The sequence below is a fragment of the Amia ocellicauda genome, chromosome 6 (genome assembly GCF_036373705.1).
Source record: "Amia ocellicauda isolate fAmiCal2 chromosome 6, fAmiCal2.hap1, whole genome shotgun sequence".
In the NCBI taxonomy this organism is placed as follows: Eukaryota; Metazoa; Chordata; class Actinopteri; order Amiiformes; family Amiidae; genus Amia; species Amia ocellicauda.
Window position 1 is genome coordinate 18,795,764 of NC_089855.1, and position 19,700 is coordinate 18,815,463.

Below are 19,700 nucleotides of genomic sequence, written 5' to 3' on the forward strand. Positions count from 1 at the left end.
TATTTCACCGTCTGGACTCTGTATTGTAAATTGGATTCCTGGCCTTTCTTACCTCCTCTCCAGACAAGTAATAGGCTGCCAGCAGTCCACCAATAAAACGGATATTCACTTCAAAGACAGACACTTCAGCATTCTGGAACAACAATACAAAAAGAGTTGGGATTTAGTTGGGTGAAATACCAAAGAACAAAAAAAAAAAAAGAAAAGTTTTCAGCAGAAGCAGAATGACACCAATTTGTGAGAGGTAGCTACAAAACAACAATGTTTAAGGAAATTAAGAAGGCAGATTATCCAATGAAAGAAAAAAACTAAATAAAAGATTAAGAACGGGAACTTAAGCTTAACCCAATAGTGAAGCCTGCTTCCAACCTCTCTCCAACTTCAGAAACTTATTTAGAGTATAAGACATTAAATATGTTAATGCATTATAGTTTAAGTGCACAGTCACCCCCAAGGATGATTTTAAGGGGATAGCAATTTACTAGCAGGTCTCCTTTAGTCTTCAATTTACTCATCTTAATACACTTCTCAGAAACAGCATAATATTGTGACTATAGAGTACAGAAAAGGTTCCACATTAATTTCTTGAGTATCATTACTGTACACAGTCATTTATCATAATGCTACACAACTGTCTTGGGAAAGAAGACAAAAGCAGCAACTGCGATGCTAAGCAAGTAATGTGATTTCTTGTTTTCATCCAAAATAAACAACAGTTTTTATTTGTCAACAGCTTTACAAGAAAACAGTTATTTCATGTTTAGCCAGACTTCTTACTTGTTCAAGTGAAAGTACATAATAATGGAATTATGGTAATACAACCCCAATTCCCAAAAAGTTGGGACAGTACGGAAAAATGCAAAAAACAAACAAAAAGAGTAATTTGAAAATTCAATTCACCCTGTACTATATTGAAAACACATTAACACATGATTTGATGTTTTACTTTGTGAATTTAATTTATTTTTGAAAATATACACTCAATTCAAATTTGATGACTGCAACACACTCCAAAAAAGTTGGGACAGTCGACTGTTTACCTGTGTAACTGTTTACCTCTGTAACTGTGTCACTGTGTAACATCACCTTTTCTTTTAATAACACTTATTACGGGTTTAGTCACTGAAGACACCAGTTGGTTAAGTTTAGCAAGCAGAATTTTCCCCCATTCATCCATTATGCATTTCTTCAGCTGCACAACTGTACAGGGCCTTCGTTGCCTTATTTTGTGCTTCATAATGTGCCACACATTCTCAATGGGAGACGGGTCAGGACTGCAGGCAGGCCATGCTAGCACCCGCACTCTCTGCTTATGTAACCATGCGCTTGTAATCCGGGCAGAATGTGGTTTGGCGATGTCCTGCTGGAAAATGCAGGGACGTCCCTGGAAAAGATGATGTCTGGATGGCAGCATATGTTGCTCCAAAATGTGTACATATCTTTCTGCATTAACGGTGCCCTCACAGATGTGCAAGTTACCCATTCCATGGGCACTAACACACCCCCTTACCATGACAGACGCTGGCTTTTGGATCTGATGCTGATAACAGCTTGGATGGTCCTTTTCCTCTTTGGCCTGGAGAACACAACGGCTGTTTTGTACAAAAACTATTTGAAATGTTGACTCATCAGACGATTCCACTGTGCTACTGTCCATCTCAGAGAAGTCGGCGGTGCTTCTGGACAGTGTTGATGTCTGGCTTCTGCTTTGCATAGTAAAGCCTTAACTTGCATCTGTGGATGCAGCGGCGAATGGTGTTGACTGACAAAGGTTTACCAAAATATTCCCGAGCCCATGTCAGGATATCCATTACAGACTCATGACGTTTTTTAAGACAGTGACGTCTGAGGGATCGGAGATCACGCACATTCAGAAGTGGTTTTCGGCCTTGCCCTTTACGCACCGAGATTTGACCGGATTCCTGAATCTTTTAATAATATTGTGCACTGCAGAAGGTGAAATGCCCAAAATCCTACCGATTTTGGATTATTCGCTGACGCATCTGTTGGCAGATTGGCGAGCCTCGACCCATCCTTGCTCTTGAAGGACTAGGCCTTTCTTGGAGGCTCCTTATATACTATGATTACACGATTGCCTCACCTGTTTCACATCACCTTCTTATTTCAATTTGTCACATCGCTATTAGTCCTAAATTGCCCGTAGCAACTTTTTTGGAATGTGTTGCATGCATCAATTTCAAAATAAACGTTTACCTTAAAAAAACAATGCAGTTGATTAGGTAAAACATCAAATACCTTGTCTTTTGTTTAAATACAAGTCAAAGTAAATTTACAAATCACTCCTCTTTGTTTTTATTAGCATTTTCCATACTGTCCCAACTTTTTTGGAATTGGGGTTGTACAAGTGCTAGATTGTATTACTGCACTTTTGTAATGCTTTAAATTCTTATTTGTAGTCACCCTGGATACAGGTACCTACTAATAAATAAATAAATGATACTTGTTAGTAGACTAGCATAAATGTATATACTATAAAACTGTTAAATATAACTTGCTGTGTTTAAACAACAAACAAATCAGTGAAAGGATGACTCCAGGAAATCATTTGTCTCATGGATAACCAGTAAAGTTGGACAGGAAAGACAATGGCTCTTTATGGCATCAACAAATATACCTTTTGCACAAAAGCACTCTCTGGCATATCACCCACCACACCAGCTTCAGGGAGCTGAATCCTGCCTTCATTTACTGGCCTTTACAAAGCATTTCCAGGGCATCTCAGAGGAGACGTTGTACAATTAATCAAACAATTTTCTGTCACAAACCGGTAAGGTGGATGAAGCCCAAAGCAAAACTGAATGGAAAAAAAAGTCCTCAGAGAAGTACCTTTTGCAAGTTTAACGACTTCTGCCGATGCGATAAATCCATAGTTTCGTTCGTAGAGCAGCGAACAGTTTCAGAGTTTGTGAGCCTGTCCTTTTGTTTCTAGTCTGATTGATGGAATGAAAAACTCATAAAATGCCAGCCAAGCACTGGTCTCATACATCTCCCTGTCAGGTTTACTGAGTGTTTATAGGGTTATTACGCACAAGAACACAGGTAGTTACAATAAAACACTTCTACTCTCAACACCCACCACTTTGCCCACACAATCAGTGTCATTTGGGTTATCTAAAAAAAACAGTACACAACCAGCTGAATAAAAAAAGCAAATGTTTTCTACCAATAAGTTAATACTTTCACAATGTAGCCTAAACGGTGACTCAGTGACATTGAAATCATATGCAAATTGAAACAGTTTAAGCTGTTTTTTGTTTTGTTATATCAGAGCACTTTTGACAAAGCAATATGTGCATCAGTTAACAGACAGTAACTTAAAAATAAACTTGTAAATAACAGCACAAACTCAAGGACTCTTGAAATTCCAGGTATATCATTCTATTGCAAACATCAAACAAAACGTTTGCAACATTTCTTTTTATTGTAAATCCTATATGAACTTACCACTTCAATGGAGTTTAATGACAAGTGCATTTGACACTAAATTCACGGAATGTGAAACAGAGAATAAAAAAATGTTATACTCTCTATTCCTGATCTAATACTTTGGTTCAAGAATGATTTGAAAAAAATAATAATCAAGAACTAGCTTTGTAAGCTCGGGCATTTAACATCATGTGAGGGAGGAGGATATGTCTATCAAATAAATAAATATTTAATAGCAGAATGCATGAAATTGAAACGAAATATAGGTCAGATTAAATAAAATAAAAACACCTAAAAACCTTATCTTTACTTAATCCAGCATTATTTGTATTTTAGTAATCAGTTTATTACTCTTCCTCTTCACATTAGTACAGGATTATATTGTGAAGGGCTACAGTGCGAATTCTAATTTGTTCACCAAAATTATATAAAACACAAAAATGTAATATACACCTCAACCCAGAAATGAAAATAATAACTATTGATATACATTACCACAATTCATGGCTTTTTAGTGTGGAATATAGCAGTAAACCAGGTTGAAACACCAATCCGGTTTCCCTTGGGACCTGGGCCAGATTTTCAATTGAGACCCACACAGGTTTAGTGTGTTTAGAGGTTGCAGCCTTTGCAACCTATTCAGAAGACTGTTCAGACCTGTCTAATGCTTTGACATCTTTCAGGTTCTGCTGCAGGCAGAGAAAGAATACATCCAAAAGATACATTATAGTCCAGAAAGAACAAGGATGAAGATACCACCCCCGCTCGGTACGCTGGAGTTGACCGAACAGTGTCTGCGTGAGATGAGGACAAGGGATTCCAAGATGCAGAGCACAACAATATTCCTCCAATACAAGTAACATTCCTATAATAAAAAGCCCTTTAAATGCAAAAGTGTCCCAAAGTTCTTAGAACAATTAACTGTTGCCAAACTACAGAAGGACTTGGAAAAGCTATCTAAAAGGCTTTTTAAGAACCAGTTTTGAGCTTGGTCTAAAAGACGGAGAGAGATTGAGGTTTTCTGAAGTCCAGTGGTACACGGCTCCAGAATGTGAGCGCCGCTTGACTGACCCTGTGACCGCTGAGAGAACAGCTCATCCTCACAGGGACAGTATTACTTTAGTAAGTATCGGGTCAGAAATTCAGACACAACCAGGGAATTGGGCATGCAGAATGTTAAGATAACACCATTAATTGGAGCCAGGGCAAAAGACGAATCAGACAAGGAAGGGAATAAAAGAAAGACAGCAATTGATAACAGCTAAAGTTCTGACTCACAGTTTTTTTTAACAAAGTCAATTCAAAAGAATGCAACATTACCTTTACTGTGTGGTGTAATTCAAATCAAACCACTGTAACTGAAAAGCATAACTGTCAATATAGGCAACGTAGTTCAACTTTACTGACGACTTTAGGAAGCCATAGTCTGAGTTTTACAGCAATGCAACAGAAGTTTATAAGTTTGCTGTTGGTAATCTTCCCGACAAAATAAGAAATCACTGATGAGCATAATTGCTGGAAACTTTTAAAAGTAGAATGAATTAAATGTAATGTTTTGCAAAAATGAATGACTTAGATCTGTAATATTAATATTGATCTTTTGCACACATCCATTCCTGACAAATCATCGAGTGTTCTGCTATGTGTGTGCCATATTGGATGAATGAATTGGGGAGAGGTGGACAGAGAGGATAACAGCAATGATAAAACAGAAGCATGGACAAGGATTGCAGCAATAGAAAGCAAACTTGACAAGTGAAGAAATGTGAACCTTGAATGAAAGAGTGAGATCAAAAGGAGGAGTGGGTGCAGCGAGAGCTGGCTGAAGGCTGTATCCACGAGAGCAAGTGAGGAAGAATTCACGGTGTGTAGCTGACAATTACAACCCAAACACACTCACAGTGGCATTCCTGCAGCTTTTTGTCCCATGGCAAAATTAGCTCCCAATTTTCACAAAGCAATTACAAAAAAATATAGAGGTTCACATCTACAAAGAGAACATGTATGTCTGGAAAACAGACATCATTATTATTATTATTATTATTATTATTATTATTATTATTATTATTATTATTATATTTACTTAAATATGCTAAACTTCAGTAGGATTTTATTGTACATTTGCACTGGAAAATTTAATTTGGAAAATCGCAACATCACTTTTGTTCCCGAGCAGACATGGCAGGACTAGAGTAGACCATCTGAAAGTTGTAAATCTGCCTCCAAACTCGGAAGAAGCAGAATGCTCATTTATTAATTTCACCATCTCTGCTGTGATTAGCAGGGTGCTGAGTGCAATGGAAAACAATAGTAAAAGCAACTGGAAAATTACACCATCCTGGAGGGCATCAGTCTGAAGCCAAGGAGATGGGGAGAGTATCTTCACAAGTTAATTACAATGTAGACAGCAGGGAATGCATCAACCACTGACACAGCAAGGCTACAGGAGGGTTGTGGCCCTGATTTCTCTACTTTGCCAAGCCAAGAAAGTCTTAATGAGTTTGAGATGTTTAATTGTGCAGTGTTCTTGAGGGAGTGCGGCAAAACAAGGAGTGAGTGTTTGTCAGGCACCAATATACACTCACCTAAAGGATTATTAGGAACACCTGTTCAATTTCTCATTAATGCAATTATCTAACCAACCAATCACATGGCAGTTGCTTCAATGCATTTAGGGGTGTGGTCCTGGTCAAGACAATCTCCTGAACTCCAAACTGAATGTCTGAATGGGAAAGAAAGGTGATTTAAGCAATTTTGAGCGTGGCATGGTTGTTGGTGCCAGACGGGCCAGTCTGAGTATTTCACAATCTGCTCAGTTACTGGGATTTTCACGCACAACCATTTCTAGGGTTTACAAAGAATGGTGTGAAAAGGGAAAAACATCCAGTATGCGGCAGTCCTGTGGGTGAAAATGACTTGTTGATGCTAGAGGTCAGAGGAGAATGGGCCGACTGATTCAAGCTGTTAGAAGAGCAACTTTGACTGAAATAACCACTCGTTACAACCGAGGTATGCAGCAAAGCATTTGTGAAGCCACAACATTTACAACCTTGAGGCGGATGGGCTACAACAGCAGAAGACCCCACCGGGTACCACTCATCTCCACTACAAATAGGAAAAAGAGGCTACAATTTGCACAAGCTCACCAAAATTGGACAGTTGAAGACTGGAAAAATGTTGCCTGGTCTGATGAGTCTCGATTTCTGTTGAGACATTCAGATGGCAGAGTCAGAATTTGGCGTAAACAGAATGAGAACATGGATCCATCATGCCTTGTTACCACTGTGCAGGCTGGTGGTGGTAGTGTAATGGTGTGGGGGATGTTTTCTTGGCACACTTTAGGCCCCTTAGTGCCAATTGGGCATCGTTTAAACGCCACGGCCTACCTGAGCATTGTTTCTGACCATGTCCATCCCTTTATGACCACCATGTACCCATCCTCTGATGGCTACTTCCAGCAGGATAATGCACCATGTCACAAAGGTCGAATCATTTCAAATTGGTTTCTTGAACATGACAATGAGTTCACTGTACTAAACTGGCCCCCACAGTCACCAGATCTCAACCCAATAGAGCATTTTGGGATGTGGTGCAACGGGAGCTTCGTGCCCTGGATGTGCATCCCACAAATCTCCATCAACTGCAAGATGCTATCCTATCAATATGGGCCAACATTTCTAAAGAATGCTTTCAGCACCTTGTTGAATCAATGCCACGTAGAATTAAGGCAGTTCTGAAGGCGAAAGGGGGTCAAACACAGTATTAGTATGGTGTTCCTAATAATCCTTTAGGTGAGTGTATAATATATAATATATATATATATATATATATATATATATATATATATATATATTATGCAAAACCTTATTTTTAGGAAGGTAAAAAGAAACGTATTCACCTCATGTAAAACAGTAGCCACCTTTAAGCATGGTCTGTAGACTATTTAAAATGAAATAATAACATTACTAAGATTTTAAAATACAAAAACATTTATTTACTACTGGTGTCTCAATTGAATAATGAGTAAATGAGAGATTTGCCTATTAATTTTCATATCTGAATTGAAGTTAACAGTTAAACCACTAAGTACAGGTTTACTTCATGAACCATCTTGTTTTCCTCCCTCATAAGAGCTAAACAATTTAATTCCCCGAGCACAACCTGAAAATGATACTGCCCCCAACAAATAAATAAATTCAAAAATGACATTCAGACTAAGTACATTGTTTCAAAATCATATAGCCTCATTTCAAATAACAGAAAATGTGAGGAGCACTGTGACATTCTCCAGCAAGAATACTGCAGGAATATTTCACTGAACATCACAAGAGGAAGGATATATTTCACACATTAGTATCTTCAAGTGGATTTGAAAGAAAAATAATATTTTAACCACAAAGTAATCACATTGCAGTTTATATAATGTGATTTCCTTTTCCCCCTTATATAGGGAAACGGTAAGAACAAGCAGAGTAATTCATTTTCTGTTCTCAGTGTGGCGGAGCAAAATGGCTGAAACTCTTGAGTTTTGCAGATAGAGCAGATGCAATTCGAATTAATTAGAAAGCTACAACTATGAGGAAACACAAGGCCTCAAGAATTGAGCAAATTAGATTGTATTTATACTATCACAGTGCTAAAACCATACACATTAAGTATACATTCAAAGTGAATACACACACTATAAAAACCACTCGACAAGCATGACCTTTAGGGCACAGAAAGGGCCAGTCTTCATAACGTACAATAGTAAGGCTTATCTACCATATTATTTCAACACAAATAGTATGTGCAGCTTCAAAATATTCTCTTTCTTACTTCCACTGACCAAAAAAGGTAAAAAAATGTTAATTGTTTTCTCCAAGCTGAATTAGTCAATTGAGCTCTATCCTTCATTGCCAGTATTTATTTCATTCATTTTGATAACTTTTGCCTGAGGCAGCTTATTAAAATGATTGTGTATTGATTTTCTTCCTTAAAGTTGTATTCATTCCTTAAAATATATATGGATAGAGGAGGGGTCAGTGCAAAAAAAGCGAAAATAAAATATCCCTTTGCATTCCTGCTGAAACAGTGGGAGTTTTGATGATGTATTCTGTCACAAGTTCATGTAACAACAAAAAAAAGCTGATTTTTTTTCAGAAGATCATCCCGTTCCATAATACCCCACCTCCCCCAGGTGCCGAAGCTGGAGAAATATAAACAGTAATAAGAATAACATCTCACACAGCACTTTCAAATAAACATAGTTGTTACCAAATGTGAAAGGCCCTCCAAAAATTGAATCATTCACAGACTCGGAAGAGCAAGAGTGAAAAGTGAAAAAAGGTCAGCGCAAACTGGGCAAATGTTTCAGCCAAACAAAGCTTAATGTCAGTGCAAGAAATAAACACTGCAAAAGGTCAAATAAGGAAAGTGAAAGGAATAAGGAAATGTTTCTCAGTATTTATCAGAAAGCTTCTTTAAACAAAGTGGTATTGATTGGTTGGTTGATTGACTGATTGATTAATTGGTAGTAGAATCAATCTTCATGGTGCCTTCTTATTACTGAATCATTGAAGAAAAAGTAAAACAAGATGGACTTTAGTTTGACTGGAGACTCCACTGTTGACTCACAAAACACAGTTATGAGAGACCATGGGGACTAGAGAACTAGATTGAAAGCAAGAGACTCCACTCTGAACTGCTAGCCTTTCTTGGGCCCTGACCCGACTGAGGAGACAACAAGCTCCTTCGGAAAATAGATTTCTGTTCCTCGTGTGAGAATGCATCAGGTAGAAAATATGTATAAAATCAAGCACATATGCTTGTCGGTCTCTATCCTCTATGGATAGTTATTGGTGTTTTACCTTGCAGTGTTGGACAGTAACAAGGATGTTTAAAGAAACACAAAAGGAACAAAGGCCTTTAGCTGTCAGTTACAGTTCACACGGAAGGTTTGAACTAGACAGTAATAAGTATCCTGAACTGCATAGATAACTCAGTTTCTTAAGCAAAAAAACAACAACCATATATTTCTAAAGAAAGATTCACATTTACTGGATTAAAAAAAAAAAATCTGAGGTGTATCTAATGCTGTTCAAACTAATTCCCTGGAGTACAAAAAAAAACGATACACTGAATATTCTCTAAAGCATTTATTTTCATAAATAAAGGCAAGCCTACAAAAAAGATATTCACTCACCGATTATTAAAAGTTTACAGTGCCATTTCATACCGTCCGTTTCTTTCTACTTTTGTGTCTAAGCTGCTCTTGAGCATTCGTAAAACAAAGCAAAATTTAGTGATTTGTTTTCAGAATTTGTATTATATTTACATTTTGAATTTCCTTTGTATTAGAACATTTTTGACAATTGCTTGCTAAATGTGAGTTACCCTGGACTAAAACATCAGCCAAATAATGATATTTGTATTCGTATTAATAATAAGAACAAGAACTCCTAGGGGATTAGTCTCCTTTCCTCATTATTCCTACACCAGACTTCTGCCTAACATGTCTTTTAATTATTAACGCAAGATTTCCCCTCTTCAGAGACTAACACAGTAGATGTATTTACTCTCTGAGAATGGTGACACCAGAGGCCAGAGAAAGGGTCACAGAAACAGACGGTTGACATGTAAAGCTGAAGATGTTTACAGTGCCGGCACGCTACTGCTGGAGTGTGTACGTGTGTTACTTGCAACTGTAATCTAGTCAGCTGTAGTTGGCCTTGTAGATTTCCTCAGACATCACTGGGGCATTTAACAATATTTATCTGTAAATCCTCTTTGAACAGCTGACTTGCAGTGGATGGATTGGCACTATACTGTGGGAGTCGAGGGTATTTGTTTTCTGCATTTACAAAACATAGGATTGATTTTTTCCTTTGAGTAGCAAACATAAGGAGGTAAGCACTTTATGAACAGACTCATGTTTTGACAACTATGTAGTCTGTGTCCCTTGATGAAAATATTACCTGGTCTAAGGCATAGTTTTCCTCCACTTTAATTAATTACTTAGCTTCTGCAGGAGCAATCTATTTATAAAAAAAAAAATGCATTTACTGCATCCCAGCAACATGTAAGTGTGCTCGGGGGTAACTGTTACAATTAGTTAGACTCATAACTTTTAGAAGAGACATACATAATAATTCACAAACCACTGACAACTTGTCATTGTTAGTTTTAGACCTTATAAACAAATAGAGTTTTGCATAAAGAAGGATATTCATTACTTCAGCTCAGGGACAGATAAGTGCTTTATGAAATCCATATATTATTAAGTCTGCTGCAACACAGAAAGCCCAGTGCAGATTAGTATAATTTTGTGGGTGATGTCAAGAATACTGTTACTAACATTGTTTCCATGGCTCCTAATTCTGTTTCTAGGTTACCATGTGTCATAGTCGGTCTCCCCTGTAGAATAATTTATCGTTATCATGAGCGGTAGTGATTTCTCATGCATCACAGAGTTTCGTCTCTCATGCATCACAGAGTTTCGTCTTAAGTGCAAAAAATGTTGTGTTGACTTGGGGAGGCAATGATAAGCTCTGACGCTTGCTGTCTGTGTAGATTTGTTGCACACAAGAGCAGTAACAAGATGCCAATTACACTGCATGCCACGGAGAAATTCTCACATGGGACTAGGCCACATTTCACTGCTTGAAGGAGATCTAATTTACCATTACCTAAGTAACAGTAAAGCAGAGGAGATGGTCCAGAAGTGTTTATTACAGGACTCGTTATTCCCGTCACATTACAGTCAGTAAATAGAGTGCTTACCCTCAGTCTGAAAGTTCAACTTTTTTGTGTATGTGTGTGTTCTTTAATCAGTCGAGTTATCACACAACAGCTATTCATATAAATAACATTGGCCAGAAAAATCATGCCAATAATTCACTGACTGATTTTTTCAGTTTAGTTCTTTTTAGTCAACAAAATAAGAAAAGGTATACATGTTGTCTGAAACATAATATGCTGCCACAGTATCTATACCAGTCAGAGGGTCTTGTTACTGAGCAGTAGAACAGGATAGACTGGTTTTCTTCCAATCCTTTTCTATCCTAGTCCCATTCGGTCAGTGAGGTCGCACTAAATGGCCAACACTGCACCTCATAGGTGTGACACTAAATATTGCTTAATGAAAATCATTTACTGTAAGCTTCTCAGCAAGTAAAAGTCAAGCTGACCGATACTCAACATAATACATGTTTACAGGAATCAAATAGTCATATGCAATATTATAAACATTCACATCTATTCACAATACAGTGAGCTTCCTACTTATGTATTCCATCGTCAAAATATTTTAATTTAAAATTAACAATGGCAGCACAGGGAATCTAAAAAGACTGATTTCTCTTAAAATTGACAGAAATTACCAGACATAAGTGACATCCTTAATTGAGAAACACATAGACCTGAATACTGACATTTTCTGTTCTCATATTCAGTGCAAGCAAAATGCCAGTTACAGCAAAATGACTATGTATTAAACTGTATGTATAGTCCATTAGATAAGGTCAGAAGGAGAGTTTTTCACAGAATTAAGATGTAACTAACTAGGTCTGCCCCAAAAGGAACAGTGTGAAAGGAAATCTTCCAGAGAGTATGTCAATCTTGTGTTGTTTTTTTTTTTTTTTTTTTTTCAGAAACACAAATTACCTTGATTTTAAATTAAGTCCCCTGAACCAGCTATCATGAACTGTGAAACCCACTCTGAATAACAGGAGGTGTAATTGGGATATGTAATCAAATCTGTCTCAATCCTGTAGGAGCTTTAATGGTGAGTGTGCTAGGAAGAGTCTCCCTGCAGGCCTTACAGGCACATCCCCAGGCAGGAAAATAACAGGCCCCAGCCATTTAATCACCTTCCACACCTCCTCCCTCACGCTGCTCTGCCTGCCTGTTTGCTTTTATTAATTTCATTTCAACACCCCCGTCGACAGCACACTGCAGGTAATGTGGGGAGGATGGGATGGGGGGGTGCATGAACCACATAATCCATCCAAGCTTGCTGTACTGGTGATCTGCGGTCATATACCACAGTATGAAAAATTAGGAATGGAACAATTATTTATGGAGGCAAAGCCAAGCCTCTCCACGCTGCACCGATGGGAGATTTACACAGCACGTGTGAGCAGTGATATGTGTGGGTGTGACCGAGAATGTCAGCAGGAATAATCAGGCAACAGGCCATCGGTCTTTTCCCTCCATTGTGCCATACGTCATTCAATGTGCCTCAAACCTTTACAATTGCATTAATACAATGAACACATTTATTCATCCTTTAGACTTAATTTAGAAAAACCTGACAGCAAATCTTTGTGTCTGTATCCCTGCTGCTCTTTCACTATTGTGTCCAAAAAATACCCAATAATTGGACCGGCGCTGCTGCCAACAATGTGCTGTGGAACCCTCTGCTCACTAATTGGACATGAAAGACCTGCTGTGCAAGCAAGGGATGTAATCAGCAATAACTCTGAAACAAATACCAACAGTGTTATCAACAGAACAAAGATAAAAATGGCTTAGAGAACCGATCATGCATTATGTAGTCCCACCATGAAACAACTCAAGTGTTTCAAATGGGGTAACTGCCGTAGCACAGGCTCCATTACCAATGTTAACAAGAAATCCAAGAGATGGTATGGATTGCACTTCACTTTAATTCTGCCTGTTTATCAAGTGATATAGTGATGAATCTGCTGCTGTGAGATTCTCTCATTAACTATGTTAATCACTCCGTGCAGGCCAATTAGGAGAAAATCTTTGTTCTCTGCTGTGTGTTTTCTGGCCAAACAAAGTTTGTTTTTAATTACATTGCCGAGGGCCTGCCCAAAACAGAAGCCCATTGCTAATCTTGAAGAGATCTGAGGTCAGCTGTGTAAAACATTTAGCAAGCTGCCAGCGAGCACGAGTATCTCACGTCTTGTCTTTTTGTTTGCTGAATCTCAGGAGGAAATGTTACAGGTTTTAGGAAAGTGACACCACTGTGAAAGAAAGCTGAAAGGAAAATACTAGTATGGTGTACAATAATTTTATAGGTATTTCAAGCAGCACTTACCACACTAAAATCCAGATTCTGCTGAATCCATTCCTGTCCATCTTTGAATTCGTCATGAAGGCCCATGATGTAGAGAGTGTCTACAGCATCAACGATGGTTGCTCCCATTTGGGAATTTCCTATAGAAGAAGCAGATAAGACTGGCTGTAATGCAGGTATCCACATTAAACACTGTGTAGCAAAGAAGCACACAACCCAGGCCTGTGCAATGCCCAATTCCAAACATTGAGATGTTTTTTGTCTCAATACATTTAATTTCCCTTGAATAAACAGTGTCTAATAATGCCTCAGGGGGAATCACACAGCTCTGTGTTGTCGTTATGCATAGAGAGAGTGCTTTCTATAGGATGCTTATTATTACCAACGTAAAAATAAAAATAAATAAACAACATTGTATTTAAGTAATCACAGCCGAAATGTCAGTTTTATTATCTGCCATCTGCACACATTACATCACATTAAAACAACACACATTGTCTTAATGGAAAGTAGAAGGCTTGTTTTAATGTCCTTGGTCTCACTTCCAGAGTGAAATGCACATATTCTGTGTTAATTACCTGTATCTAATAACACTGTACAAAACAGTGCCTGGGGAGAGATAACATGCTGTGATTTTGTTTTTGTTTTTAAGTATGACTAATTTTATGTTGTTTTTATTTTTTTATGTGTATATATATATATATACACACGTTATATACACTCATTATATAGAGAATGCATGTCATATGGATTAATGATGGTGTTTAATCAATTTTATTAGTAATTTTATTAGTTACTAATAGGATGACCTCTACATTTGATCATTCATTTTTCAGCATTAAAGCAATGAAACGAGCATGCCAGAATTCAGATCAGTGGGCACTCCACCACTAACTTTCCATATCTGTGTCCATCAGCCTTGTCTGGGCTGCCTCGAGTGTAATGGATTTAGCACAGACAACTGAATGAGGGGTTATTCTATGTAGACGTGCATATAAATGCATACATTCTCTTCTACAACAAAACATTTTGTTATAGACAAAAAGCACACAAGCACACTTAGAGTTCTTCAAATATCTTCAACACTCAACCTCAATGTAAACTGCTATTGAAAATGTATGCTCAAACCTGTTTTCAAACAAAAAGAAAAAGCCATGCATAGCTTCCAGATATTGTTCAGAAGCATAACTTTGAGTAAATGTCTAGAAATTGCAGCCTTCATTAATCAGCATTTTTAGTAAACTATAACCCAATATATACTAAAACTTTGAACAATACAACTACAGCAGCTGTAGTTCTCTACAGTAATCCACTCAAAACAGGGCAAATTCTGGGTTAATGAAAACAATTACAGACAGGACTGCTTCTGTTGTGCTGCCCTAACATGGGATTCTCTACAAATATAATCACAACTAACACATGTTCATCTTATCCCCAAAATTATGTTTCATTCAAGTTTTTCAAGATTTTACAACACAAACAAGACACATACCAGGCTACTTATATTTCAAATAATGGACAACAGTCCCCAAATGAGATATTCTGCACAGGCCACATGAAACAGCAAACAGGTAAAACTGATCAATTAAACCTTATTTTATTCATGATATTTTTTGTTAATCAAATTATTTTCCAAATATATATGATGTTCCTGTCCCATGCAACGATTACTTAGCTGACTTATGACTTCAACAATTCATACCTGACAGTTTTTCGGTGTTGTATTGCTTGTTTTCTTGTTTTGCTGTCCTTCAAAAATAATCAAGGGACTCGGGAACATTCAATGAAAGCTCAGACTGTTTTAACTGGCTTGGCACTGTACTGTTGGCATACATCAGCCATGACCTCCTGTCTCTCTTCAGTCTGGGGTGACACTGATTGAATCGACTGTCAAAGAATGTGGGTGACCTTTGTGATGTGTGCTTATGATAGCCCTTGGCCAAGTTCATATTAGTCTCATTTAAGCCCAGGTCATCACAGTTGAAAGACCTTAAGGGTTAATTAATAGACCTTCTATCTTCGAACCAGCATGTTTGGTTTGGGATTAACAATGCTGCTCTCTTGTACTAATGATACAAATTTTAAAAACACTGGTGGATTAACTTTGTAAAAATGACTCAACTGTAATATCCAATTAAATAGCTAATTAGAGCTGCTGCTGCTTGACAAGACAGGATTTTACACTCTGCCTTTATACATTTCCTCTCATTTGTGCATTTAAAGTATCAATTCACGTTTCTGAGAAAGAAGCATTTTGCTGGGCTGTCTCGGTTTCATTAGTGGAACATTGTTGAATGACAAACTGAACTCTCAGGTCCATACTTACACAATAGTTTCATAGTTTGGATCAGCATGGCCCACACAGTACTGCACACTGACTACAGCTTGAGCACTTTATATATTGCACCACAGTGCTCATTTTCCATCCAACAACCTGCACTCTTTCCATTTAAAATGTACAATACTTTGTGGGTTGTTGATAACATTTCTTCTTGATTGCCAGCTTTGTCAGGCAGGTCCAGGAATCCTTTGCAAATCATATCTGTGCTAAGATGTTATAACAGTGCTGCCTGTAATATTAACACATTCATCATTCACACAGAGAGCAGGCACACCATTAGTACAGTAGAAAGGTTCATTAAACCTCAGGTGACAGCTACATTACTCACATCATTCCCAAAGTCATAGAATTGGGATAAGGTAACAATGCTGAATTCATGTTAAATATCCGATGGAAGCACAATATTTCTCTTAAAATATGCATGATATTTGCAAAAGTCCAAATGTATAGTTTTACAACCTTGCAGGAGGATATCATAAAGTGCTGACTGTTGTTTCAAACAGAAATGAATTGCTTAATTACTAAAGAGTCAGTAAAAACAGCTGAAAACATATATATATATATATATATATATATATATATCTTTTAATTCTTTTATATATATTTTTTTCCAGGCCAGTGCAAAAAACACATAATGTTTACATAATTAAATAAACTTAGGTATAGTAATATATTATATTGCTGCATAGAGGTTACCTTTGTTCTTGCACACTGACTTTACCAAACCATTTATTGTATTTACTGTATTACGTGTTTTATTGCACTTAACATCATATTAAAGCATAGGAAACAGTTAGACAATGTGTCCTCTAAAATGAAGCGGTCTCAGAGGAAATATGTTATTAAGATTCCAAGACGACATAGAAAAGAAAGAGCCTTTGAAAAATGTCCTTGCACTTCTTTTTTATAATCTTTTCCTGAACTGAGGGTTATGCACATAAAAGATGCACTGTCAAAAGAAACAATAATGGCTGGAAAATAAAATGTGCTGTTAGTTTTGACATTGTTCTTGTTATTTATGCAGGGTTGGGGTCAGTTCCAAGTCCAATTCTTTTTCAGGCCCGTTACACATTCCAATTCCATTTTTTTTGCCATTGACTCCACTGGAATTGGAAAAGGAATTGCAAACGGAATTGGAATGGAAAAACTGGCCTTGACCCCAACCCTGTTTTTGTGGGTACACTTCAATGGTGTATGGAATATCAAATATTTTTGCATTTTACTGTTGTAAATTAACTGTGATTATTTTTGAAAAGTGTAAATTAAAAGTCAAAGGTCAAGGTTCACAGAAGAAAACAATAGCAAAGCCGTATTACATGCCATTTGCTAGATTGTTTACATAATCCAATATGTTTCTATACTGATCGTGAATTAGACATTTTACACCTATGGAAATAATCCTGAGTAAAGTTATTTTTGTTTCATACATATTACCTTATTTTTGGTCGAGTTTACTTTGCATTCAGGCTTAGCAGCCATTTCATTTAATTCTCAAAGTTAATAGCTTTTCAAAACAACTGGTAAAGATCAGGTAGAATCTTGGGTAGTATATAATGAGAACATTTTACATTAAACTGGTTTAGGAGAGTGACATTTACCATTTGGCTTTGCAGAACCACGAGTGAGTAGCACTGCTTTCGAGTCAGAGAACAAATAATAGCAGAGACAGAAGACCTCGCTGTGTGGTACATTTTCATACCTTATTGCAAAATTACAACATTCAGCATTTTTTCTCTGTTTCTATTTGCATTAATCCAGAAAATATGCAGTTAAAAATAAATGTGTTTTGATGTATTAAACTTTATTTAACACTGAGTCCCATTTCTTGGAAAAGGGGGATTTAGATATGTTGCTATAATCTTATTTGCTGGATTAACTATATGACAACAGCAAAGATCTCAAATAAAGATATGAAACACTGTCTGGTCAGGTGAGCTGAAGTGGACAGAACTGGAGCTGCCAAGTAAATGTAACTCAGACATGTGGTGGGGTTGTGTATCCTGACTGTTTTAAAATAAATAGGTATCAGGATTTGGGTGTGATTAATAGTGTTCATTCTGTACACTGATGGTACTGGATATCAACAAGTAACTCTGAGGTTTCAATCAGCAAATACTGATATCAACTGATATCATGCCTTGTACTTCTCGCCCTGGATATGGGCGTCTGCCAAGAAATAAATAATAATAATAATAATCAATTAGTTGTATATCCCTACCCCACCTCCACATGTTGCCAGAAACCTGAGCAAAACATAATATTAAATTCAACAGTGCGTCTGGCAGGTGACTGTGAAGACCTGCATACCTAGTTACCTGTACACCCTATTGCCTTTAAAGCCAGCTAAAAGAGACAGCTATTTAAGACCTTTACAAAATAATTAAGATTGAGACATTACACTCTATTAACTGTCATAAAAATGACAGATATTAATGCAATGAAAAATGGAAAAGTCCCCACAGTGCTTAACTTACAGTGCCGACACAAGCAGCAATAATACTCCTGATTAAAAATGCATCCGTCCAGACCCAAGCCTTCAACCTCTCAGCTGGTAATTATAACAAATATTATATACTGCTTAGACTGGGAGGAAGATCAAAGCATCGTTTATAACTGATGTTATTAAATTTCATTCTACGATTTTACTTGCTTTCAATTACTAACATAAAGTGAGTGAATCATACAAACTCCTTTATTAGTCTTTATTATAAGTCAGCTTATAAAGCTTTACACTTAAAATGTTCCTACCTCCATCTTCACAACAACATTACAAAACCGATGCATGTAAAAAATACATGAAGACTGATTTCATCAAATAAAAAAATACTGAATATATTTTAACACTTCTATCAATGTTTCTCAGATTTATAAGAGGTCATTTTTGTGTTTCATTCTTGTTTCGTTTCAACTAAAAATAAAAAAAGATCACATTTTACTCTTTATTTAAAGATTTCCCATTCCAAATATTTCCTGAATACTTGAATACTTGAATCTCAATTATGCTATCAATATACAGTGTGTCAGTGCGAAATAATTACGTTTACACTTTGTGGCTATGTGGTTTACCTTGCTACACAGTCACCAGCTGTAAATAAAAATACTGCCAGCTTGATATAAAATAAAAATATAGCATGCACACTTCCACAGGTCAGAATGAATCAGTTTAGCAGAGCATGAAAACCCTCTTCACCCCCAGTGACTTTAGGTTCAATGAAGGTCAAATAATTAAGGAATCTGAAACTCTATTACTCCGGCTAAACCTCAGTCAGGTACCACATGAACAAACACAGATCCCCACTATATACAGTGAGCTTGAAGACTAAAGCCCTGGGCCTTTAGCTGGGCCTGAGAAAGTGAGGGCAATCCAAAGCCCAGGACAAAACAACTGTGTCGATACCTGACCCCCGGAGCTGTCACTCCCACACAACCTGCCCCCATGATAAACCACAGCATCAGTTTTCTTCCTTATTTGCTGATGAAGAAAAGAGAAAAGTTGTAAAAACAACTTTCTGCACTGCAGTGGTGGATGGGGAAGGTAAAAATAAATATGCCTTTAGGTTCATAAGAACAACAACAATTTAGTTATTGTACAGGCTTCACTTTTTCTCACTGGGTATATAAGGTACACACATTGATCAAGCCAAGCAGCACTTCCAAAATAAGATCTTACTAGGATTGCAAGCAGTTTAGGAATCGGATAATGGAGGCGTTTACATGCAAGTTGATTGTGATACTATTCATTATCTGTCAAGCACTTAATGAGAGACTGTGCGAGTTGTGTGAAGGCACGTTGGAAAAAAGTGAGAGAATGCGAGTCATCACACTTTGGTAGAGCACAATTACAATTTGTGTCAATGAGTGCATGGCAACAACTTTAACTGCCAAACA

The 19,700-nt window shown here is 37.2% G+C and overlaps 1 protein-coding gene across 1 annotated transcript in view; it reads right to left on the bottom strand.

The window, feature by feature from the left end:
- The window catches only part of man1a2 (mannosidase, alpha, class 1A, member 2), a 159,102-nt gene that overhangs the window by 52,990 nt on the left and 86,412 nt on the right, over positions 1-19,700 (bottom strand). The window contains exons 5-6 of the mRNA XM_066706520.1: positions 13,493-13,611; positions 53-133 (exon numbers count right to left, since the gene is read on the bottom strand). Of these exons, the coding sequence (XP_066562617.1) occupies positions 53-133; positions 13,493-13,611 (200 nt within the window). The remainder of the gene's footprint in view (positions 1-52; positions 134-13,492; positions 13,612-19,700) is intronic.